Source organism: Rhodnius prolixus, unplaced genomic scaffold, assembly GCF_049639745.1.
Source record: "Rhodnius prolixus isolate KJV_2025 unplaced genomic scaffold, Rpr scaffold_11, whole genome shotgun sequence".
Lineage (NCBI taxonomy): Eukaryota > Metazoa > Arthropoda > Insecta > Hemiptera > Reduviidae > Rhodnius > Rhodnius prolixus.
Window position 1 is genome coordinate 5,506,985 of NW_027411625.1, and position 10,599 is coordinate 5,517,583.

Genomic DNA, 10,599 nt, shown 5'->3' on the forward strand with positions numbered 1-10,599 from the left:
TTTTTTTGTTTCTGGCATTAGCTTTTCACCATACAGCCAACATCAAAGCTTATTCCTTCCTAAGATATTTGAACTATGTACCTTCCTATCCACAAGTATACTTGTTAATCAAATCTTCAACAGGTTTCAGGGCATAGACATTACTAGAAAAGATGATGTCTTCGTATCTAAACGGCGCACTCAAATGTTTGTAAAGCGAGATGAACAGCTCATCTCTTTCTTTCTTATACAGTGGGCATTCCATAACATATTTAAAATCATCTTCATCCTGACACTTTTTTTACAATGGAGTAGCTGGTTTACCGATTCGATGTACGTAGGTACGACCCGCAGACTGCAATCTGCTAATTGTAGTAACCAATCTTTTTGTTCATGCCTGTACCTTTAAACCAAGGTGTTTTAGGCAGTTGGTTCACCATACGCTTGTATAATTGACCCTTCGTACTATTCCTGTAGTCTGTCTGCCACATTTGTAATCCCGTTTTGGTTATTCTTGCTCTTAAATCCGACATTGGAACTTTACTCTTCAAATCCTCCATTTTCAGTGGCATCTTTAGCGAGTGTATCCACTACTTCATTCCCTTCAACACCGCTAGGTCCTCTTACCCAAAGAAAGTGAACGTAAACGCTCTCCTCTTCAAGAAGTGCTGTACGCTCTACTATTTCCGCAATAATATGATTCATCTTACAAAATCCGTGCGAGTTTGTTAATCTATGCAGTGAACTCAAGCTAGAACTGGAAACTTTTTCTTTGACAAGGAGCACATATATTTCAGTGACATCAGTATAAGAGACTAATTCTGCCGTATAAATAGATGCCTCATCACTAGGGAACGGATTCGTATGTATTTACATATTTTTTTCTAGGCAATTTACAGACGTTTTTCAACTAGAAGTATTCATACTGACACTTTTTAAGCCGTTTGAGTCTACTTTTATTTCACATATTTCCACATAGTTGGACGTTATCGCATATTTATACATATTTGATTAAAATAAATAAATATTTCTATATATTTAATCAATATGTACATATTTTTTCATATTTTTCATTTTGGGCATATTTTCATAATTGGGAGGTGGTTGACAGGAACTGTGAACCACAGACTGTAGGGCTGTGAATCACAGTGGGTACAATGGTTATTGTAATTTACACAGAATGCTGCTAAACAGTGACGGGCACTTGTTAGTTTTTTGAAGTTGTCTGTTCTTTCAGCTCGTTCGTTGAAGTGTCCAATTCATTTCGTTCGGTCACTTAGTGTATTCTTTTTTGGGTGAAATGCCACGAACATCGGCCTCAAACAAACAACTGGTTGCTAAATATCTTCGCGAGTTTCCAGCAGAACTTTTTCGAAGTGATGGAGACATTTTGTACTACACAGCTTGTGACAAGCGCGTTTCTTGCTCTCAACGTTCCCGAGTCACCCAACATATTGCCACCGGATCGCACATAGAGAATAAAAACAGAAAGAAAGAGAGGACGTCCTATCAAGCCTTCCTTACATCTCCATCATCAAGTAAGTCTACTCTGAGTACAGATCTGTGTCGGGCTTTGGTTAGAGCAGATATCCGTTTCCACAAACTTAAAAATCCTCATTTCAAAGGATTTTAGTCGTTACAAGTCCATCTTACGCCCAAATCGTCGCCACTTTACGTTCTAACATTTGAAATTTCATGTGGTTGCAAACAATTTCGAAGAGTGAAGTTTTCAAAATTGAAAATTTAACACATCTTTTTATAAATAGTAAAAATGTTCTTTGTTGTATAAATCATTATAACTTGTAAAAACAAATTATTTTGTTCCTAATAAATTATTATAAATTGTAAAAATGTTCTTTTCTTGTATAAATAATTATAACTCCCCCCCCCCAATTCCATTTTCATAAAAAAAAATGTCCATTTTACTTAAATATTCCAGAAAATATTTTAAGAAAATCACATATTTTCCACATAATTGACGAAAATAAATGCATATTTTAATTAAATATTTGGCATTTTTAAATACATAAAAATCCGTTCCTTACTCATCACATATCTTAGTGGTCATACAACGGTTGCAGCACGGATCATATACCGCCTCGAACACAGAGAAATTCAAAACGCGTATTTCCGGGTAACTTAAAAAAAACCTAAAATTTGAACGTTTGTAATAATTCCTCTTTGCAGTAGTAGGAGCTTTTTTCGGTGCACTGCCTGCCCACTGACAGTGCTCTCTCGTATCAGACAATACTGTTCCATTACCTGTAAGAAGCACATAGAAAGAAAAAAAAAATATATAAGGGCCTTCAATTAGATTCGAACCCAGGATCGCCGCATGGAAATACGGTATGCTAATCACTCAGCTAATCCAGTCCCTAAAAATAAGACGCAATAAAAGTTTTAAATATTAAGTAACAATTTTAGTAACCAACTGCGTAAAAAATATAAAATAAAATTGTTTTTATAAACGATAAATGGGGCCAAAAAGCTGGAATAAGGACGTGATCCATTCAAATATAATTTTTAGTAATCAAGCCCATTTATCATTTATAATGTAGATCCTGCGTTGTATTATACAGAAATTGTAAGAGTTTAGGCAGAATTCCACTTCCTGCTACTACTTTTGTCCCTAACTAAAGCAAATTATTTGTTGCGACAACAACTGAATCTTTAACACGTCCTTAGTTTCAGTTATCTCTCGTAACACTTAAGTTCTCTAACTGGTATACTTCGTTAAATGTTACAACTAACTTTCTCACCTATTACTTCAAATATATTACGACGTAATCAAAATCTAGCGTCAAACGATAACTTTTTCAATACTTCATTTTATGGCTTTCTCGAATTCGATTTATTAAAACTGTCCGGTAGGGCAGTTGTATAAGGGTTGATCGACAAAAAAACTGCACGAAAAAGCGTAACGTTCAAAAACACCCAACTTTGACAATTTTTTTCTCTTTTTCTATAAAAGATAAAATTCCCAAATTTTCTTTAAATTATAGGGCAAACCCTCCTTTATAACTGTAATATTTTGCGACAACCCATATCTGATATACATATTTCGAGAAAAAAGTTGCCGAAAATGAGTAAAAACGGCATTTTCAGAAAATGTTCTTGTTACCTTTTTTTGTAAACAACTTTTTATATAAGTAGTAGTTTTATATAGTACCAGAAGAGGATATTATTGGTTGTTTACCAAAGGCTCAAGTAGATTCTAGAGCCAGATTCAAAGACATGCTCTATTTCGAGACAGATCTTGCGAGTTATAGCATTTTTGCCTAAATCTTGTTGATCTGAGGATAATTATGCATAATGTTTAGATATAATAATACTCAGGGGCGGCTCTAGCTCGTGAAGCGCCCGTGTACAATGAAACCCTGGCGCCCCCTAGGCCTGACCCCCCCCCCCGCGGCTACAACTATTAACTAAGTTATCGCGTTTGATAACTGCCGCCACCGCGCTGGCTGGCCGCTTCTGTCATATCATTGTTGTACCATTATGGTCCAAGACGATGCTCTTAGCTGTCTCAGGGAGCGCCGCGGAGCCCCCTGAGACGGCGGCGCCCGTGTGCATTGCACACCCTGCACTATAGGTTAAGCCGCCCCTGATAATACTTGTATTTACTGAAATAAAGTTTCTTAGAGTTACTTTCTAAGACTTTTATTGTTATTAAAGTGAACATTGTAGTTCAAAAAGGACCGTCCCATTCCTCCTGCAAGTGTGTCCCATCCCACCCGCAGAGTGGGAGGGATGGGACATTTAGTACTGTAACAAAATATGGTTGTTTACTTGTAAACTTTTTAATATTCATACACTTTGACACAAATTATACCTTCACTAAGGGTAAAATTTTAAAATCTGACAATTGTCTGCTTCTTAAATAATACAGATAGCATTATAAAAAGTTGAAAATAAGAAATGTCCCATCCCTCCACATCCTCCCCTAGATGTTGTCAAAGGCTTACCCAATTTTTTTTTTTGGAGAAGGGTTGGTTTTGGGAAACAAATTCATTACTTTTACATTTTAAAACTAGTCTTTATAATCATTTTATAACCACGATAGCCGAGCGGTTAGAGGCGAGTCCTGCAAAGCTAAGCTTATATTGTGGTACTGGGTTCGATTCCCCGGTCTAGAGGCCTTGGATTTTATTTAATAGTTAGTAAAAGAAATTTACAGTAAAGTATGTTTGCTAGTCGCCTCCGTTCACGACACCTAATCGGTTGTTGGACAACAGAACAAAATAGGCAATAATTCATTTATATGAGTATGATAGTTTTGGTTTTTCGGCCGTTGTTAATTGATGATTTTGGGGAATATTGAGGTGAATATAAATTAAAACAAATTTTGTTACTTCATACCAACGTTTCGGTAAATATATTACCTTCTTCAGGGTCTGTACAAAAAGAATATTACACTAATATACGAGATACAAACTGAGTAAAATAAAAAATATATAAATTTTTTTAAATCTTTTGAAATTGTCTAGAAAAAAAATATTTGAAAACGACTCACATTGTACAATTTGTGGAGTTTAATGTTAAGCTACATCATCATAACTGTTGATGATGTTATGATGATGAACAGTTATGATAATGTAGCTTAACATTAAACTCCACAATTTTTTTTTGGCTTATTTTTGGCATTGGCTTTCGCCATACAGCCAGCATCGTCTAGGTGCTTATCACTAGAATATCACTCACTCTCCATTCTTACTTATAAATACATTCGCTTCACACATTCATCCCTCTACTATATACAACTATTTACATACAAACTAATGGATGGATCAGTACTCTGTGCTTCTGCCATCCTTATAGCTTAACCGAAATTAAAATCACCGTAATCCTTCTCTAATCATTTTAATCGGCTATAACTTTTAAATACATTCATATTTCATTGCTAGCTCTGCTATAGATTTAAGCACATAGATGATGGTGGAGAATATTACGTCTTCGTAGCGAAATGGTGCATCTAATTACCTGTATATATCGTCAAACATTCGTTTCCTTTCTACTACCTAACGTGGACATATCGTTACATTATATGTTTGAAATCTTCCTTCTCATTGAGGAGAGGACCTTTTGTTGATCCTGTGAAGATACGATCCGCATACCGCGTATTTCGCTTTCAGCCTGCTTATTGTCCACAAATTTTACAATACCCTGAAGAAGGTAATATATTTACCGAAACGTTGGGTATGAAGAAACGAAATTAGTTTGTGAATTTATTGACCGCACCTCAATATTCCCCAAAATCATTATATGAGTATGTGTGCTAAAACTTCTGCTTTTTACTATTTTTTTTTTTTTTTTAAATTATATGAGTAGGCAGTCTTAAAAAGGCCATTTTGCGAAAAATACACTTGCGTACAGAAATCTGAGTGGGGTTTAATGTGTCGCTAAGATTATTTTTGAAAAAAAAAATTCCTCCATTTGAAGTAATTCTTTGGATTAGATTCTTGTAGGGCGGCCTTGAAGGCCTACGCCACCGCTACCCCTTTGGATCTATTGTGGCTCCAACCACTCTAGAGCTCGCCTTCCAGACCTGTCCGTTTAATCAGACCCCAAATTAAAATTTGGATTCATAGAAGTGACTTAAACGATTGTACTGAGTATGTATTTTGGATTGCTGGGATTAAAGTTTTGAATATTGGAAATGTTTCACAAGGAATTATGTTAGATACAAGAATTCGGATTACGAAATAAAATCGACGGGAGTACAGATATACTGTAGTCTGCCCAAGAAAGAAAAATTCTATATTTACTGCCCATGAGCTGTACATTCTAGAAACATACCAAACATGGAATGTCTAAAAAAAGAAGAATTAAGATTCTAAGTAGGGCGGCCCAAGGCCTACGCCACTGCGACCCCTTTGGATCTATTGTGGCTCCCATTACTCTAGAGCTCACTTTCCAGACCTGTCCTTTTGATCAGACTCTTAATGCTGGGAGAGCGACTCCTGGGTAAAGCTCACCAGGCCTTCGTTTTTCCTCCCCGAGTAGTAACATCCTTAGCCACACGAGCCCCTCATACTGTCACAACACGTGCAGTGCCGTTTCCTCCTCTTCCTGACAGAACCTGGCAAAGGCTGCCATTTGCCAGGACCATACGATGCATGTGCTTCCTGAGCCTGCAGTGGCCAGTCAATAGGCCTCCAATTATCCTGATAAGTACTTCTTTACTCAATGGATTGTCCACGTTCTTGAAAATAGCTCCTATCTTTTACTATAAACTACGTATTTAGACAGATTTATTTTGTATTTAATTTTTTAATTTCTTTCTCAAGGGTACTTGTTTCAAGGCGGTACTATTGGATACATTGCGGTAGATTTTCTTGTAAGGTTAGATGTAAAAATGAAATATTATTCAAATGTTAGGATTTAGAAGTAAAGAGTGATAGAAACCTTCCACTGACTGTTAATATCCAAGTGCTTTTTTGGAAAGACTTCACTGTGGGGGATGCAACCCACAAAACCAGTGAGTTTGGGAGGTATTGTTGGTTTGCTTTTGTACATGTGACCACCACATGTTGTTCAGGTAGCCCATTGATGTACTAGGGCCGTTCCTTGTCCACCAACGTTTCCTAGTTTATACGAGTTCGTAGTTTACTCATAGAATTTTCAACTTTGTTTCTCTTATCACACTAAAATTTTTCATGTCGCTTTTTCTATTTTGAGTATTTGAGTATTTTCCGAGGAAATAATAAGTTTTTTGGTCTCTTAGTCACCAAAAAAAAAAGTATTTTTATTTTTTTAGAAATCAGTTAATGATATTGTTATCTACCGTAGAGTGAGCAAAAAACAAACATTGAGACCACACATCAGATTGTTCCAGATATGAGCGGTTCACTGTACAACTCCATGATACAAAAAAAATGGAGAAATGCGATGAAATAATGTACATTGTTTTTTATAATATAAATTCAAATAAATTCATTCAGAGCCAGCTACTGAATTTGAGTTGAATTATAGCAACGATTTACATAAGAGCTGGAGTTAATCAAAATGGGCGTCTGAAATTAATTATTTATTATTAAATGGCTAAAAATGTTTTGTCGTTTAATGGTGTTGATCTTTATTATTTGGGAAATTTATTATAAATACAAAAAGCAATGACTGAACCAAGTGCTTTGACACACTTAAATTTTAAGATATTACAAAAAAAGTGGAGTTAATCCGCGATTTGTGCAGTTAAAACTCGTTGATATATGGAGTTGGTCTCTTTTTACAGTCGGAAACTACAATCAAGATAAGTTACTGTGCCTAAAAAATCTTTTAAAACATTACTGCAGCCAGTGTTGCCAATCACTGGAAGCTTAGAATCAATTATTGGAAACTAAGAGAAAGTCGCTGAAGCATCTAATGAAGAACCGCAATGTGCCAATGCCTTGCTTAACATATGGGTGTCAAACATGGACTTTAACAAAGAAAATAATTAATAAGTTAAAAGTGACGCAAAGGGCAATGGAAAGAAGTATAAAAGGTGTAAAAAGAAAAGACAGAATCAAAAGCTCAATAATTAGGCAAGAAACGGAAGTTAGAGATATAGAAAATACTGTGAAGACCCTGAAATGGAAGTGAGCTGGCCATGTTGTGCGATGTAATGATGGAAGATGGTCTAGGACATGCAACTTTATGGACGCCCTTTTATGGCAGCAGGAAGAAAGGAAGGCAGAAGATGAGATGGCAGGATGACATAGTAAAGGTAGCTGGACACAAGTGGTATAAAAGAGTCTACAATAGAGGCGAATGGACAGAGATGGGAGAGGCCTATGCTCAATGAGGGCCTGGTTTCAATTGGAAATAATTATGTTTTATTTTATGTAAAAAACTAGTTTTTGTTTTTGATTAAATATTTTGATTTATAATTAACTGAAAAGAAAAAAGAACAAATAAATTATGTTAAATTTTATAAATCAGTTAATATGTACGTAAATATGTAAAGAAACCGATAAAGGCTTATTATTATTATTATTATAAGAGAATTAAACATACAAAAAATGACGTCAACGTTAATTTAACCAATGCTACCAACCTAAGAGTTTTATATAGAATTTAAAAACCTAAAGAATGCTTAGGATTATTAATTGAAGCAGAAAAGATTTAAAGAACATTATGGTGCTGGATTACCGAACATGCAAAAGCGGTTTTAACATGAAGTCAAATTCTGCAGGACCAGTGTCGTCAGCAATGTGAAATTGTCAATAAAATTTTGCATTAAATTTAATTAATGAATCAATTTTTTTCTGATCTTTGTAAGAAAAATTACATTTTTATTATTAACAAACTGGTTACTATTACAAATCGAATTAATTGATTTTTTAAGAATTACAACTACAGCATTCTTTTTAAGAAATTAATTCAATTTTAAGTTATGAAAGGACAAAATAATTTCATATATTTTACTTTGTTTTCGAGTACTCCCATGTCTTTCTTCGGTGTCTCGCCAAAGGGTTTTATATTTTAGGCTTATCACTTTTGTTCGAAACTTTTTCTAAAGGGATTTTATTGCCTTTCAAGGCGAACTGTGATGTCCTAGTTCCTACAACAGTGTTTTTCTAATAATAATGCAGTAAATTTTGAAAAAAGTTTTGAACAAAGTTTTACACAAAAATTAAGCCTAACATATCTCTTGATTCATTTTAAATTCGCTTTATGTACGACAACGCACCAGCTCACACCTCAGCAGTTGTGGTCGCAAAATTAATGGAAATAGGGTTCCAACTCGTTTCACATCCCCCCTATTCTCCAGACTTGGCTCCCTCGGACTACTATTTGTTCCCCAATATGAAGAAATGGCTGGCGGGAAAAAGATTTTATTCAAACGAGGAGGTGATTGCAGAAACGAATGGCTATTTTTCAGACTTGGACAAATCCTATTATTCGGAAGGGATCAACAAACTAGAGAAGCGTTGGACGAAGTGTATAAGCCTAAAAGGAGACTATGTTGAAAAATAAAAAAGGTTTACCCCAAAAAATTAAGTAGTTTTTATTTTTGCACGGACTTTTCAAACGACCCTCGTAAATAACTTTTTTGAGAAGTCTACAGAGTGGTCTACCACTCTTTTTAATATTCCCTGTACTGAGCTAAACTAAATTTGACCAAATTTAAAAAAAATTGTGGTCACATAAGTTAGTTTCAGCGTAAGAATTTTAATAAATTTTTTTAGTTCTCTCTCATTTAAACAAATTTTTCTGGACCGGCAGTTTAAAAACTATATCTTGAACGAAAATTCGACGTATTAAGGGAATTAAGATTAAGATTAGGCTAAAGATAAAGTAAAATGTAAATAAATAAAAAGTTCATAAAAAAGAAAATATATATATATAGGATAGATAGTAGTTGAAAATGGCGGGAAATACTTCAACAACAAACCGCTTGGGTGTGATAGCACTATCAGTATGTCAGTTCCTGCGATCTTTAAAAATAACTTCCGTTTCTTTTAAAAATTAAGATTAATATGATTTGGTAGAATACAATTTTGAAATTGTAATAAACTTAGAAATATTAATTTACAAGTATAAAATTTAATTTTAGCAAATATAATGCCCCCTCCTTTAAAAAATGAAAAATAAAAAAAAAATTACTGACAGCTTAAATCAAAATTGTAAATAATAAGGATTGTAAAATACCTTAAAATTTATATTTTTTTAAACGAAGCCTTAAAATAAAATAATTAAAAATTACTAAAAAGGATAATTCCAGGAGCTTACCTTTTTCTCCTGAGGAAAGGAGATGCTTGAACGCCTTCGCTCATCCAGAGTTGGTGGTCTGGTTGCCATTGTTCACCAAGGATTGTCTAAATATTTCGGCAACGTGCAGTGAAACAAGGAACAGAATTTTGGAAAAAATAAAAGTAAAAATAATAATAAAATACTAGCGAATAAATAACTTAATCCGGATTAACTTAAAAAAAAAGAAATATAAATAGAAATTATAAAAAATAAAAATTAAAACGTTTTAATTTTGGTTTTCCCTTAAAATGATAAAATTGTTAAATGTTGTTAACTATACGATATCTAGCGTTTACTACGCCGAGCGCATCTCACATCGACTGACAGTCCGAGTAGAGTTTCTGAATGCGCCCAACTACCTCTGTAATACCCCCTCTCCAAGGTGCCCTGCCCGGACGAGCACAGCACCTTCCCCTCTCTAGACAAAAACTAAATGCGTATTTAAACGTTCCAAATTGAAATATAACACAATACAAGTAGTGTTTCAAAAAAAAAAAGGTTTCTTGATAAACTTTAAAATATAAAATAAACAATATCTTTGTGAAACAGACGTACTGTTTTTTATTTTCTAGCAGAACAAATTTCCTGTATACTTAGCATGTTTACTAGATAGATTAGATCCCGGGTTTTCAAAGTCAGCTGTCAGCCTTTAGTTTTTCTCTTCATTCTTACAGCTCACTGCCCTGTGATGGACAATGTAGTCGGTGACGACAGAACACTGTACGTAGACCGGCAATGCATTGAAAAAAGCTATGGGCGCCAATTACTTCTGATGCAGAAGTGCATAAAATGAAATAAAAATAATTCTTTCTTTTTTAATTCTTACTTTCAATTACTCTTCTGTTAAAAGAAGGTATTCTTTTAAGGCGTGCAAATTTTTTATTT

General features: G+C 34.4%; 1 protein-coding gene across 1 annotated transcript in view; it reads right to left on the bottom strand.

Annotated features, from left to right (window-relative positions):
• LOC141459450 (uncharacterized protein ZK1073.1) overlaps positions 1-10,062 on the bottom strand; it is a 113,304-nt gene extending 103,242 nt beyond the window's left edge. Inside the window, exon 1 of the mRNA XM_074138560.1 lies at positions 9,694-10,062. Coding sequence (XP_073994661.1) covers positions 9,694-9,762 — 69 coding nt within the window. The 5' untranslated portion in view covers positions 9,763-10,062. The remainder of the gene's footprint in view (positions 1-9,693) is intronic.
• Between the last annotated feature and the right edge of the window lie 537 nt (positions 10,063-10,599).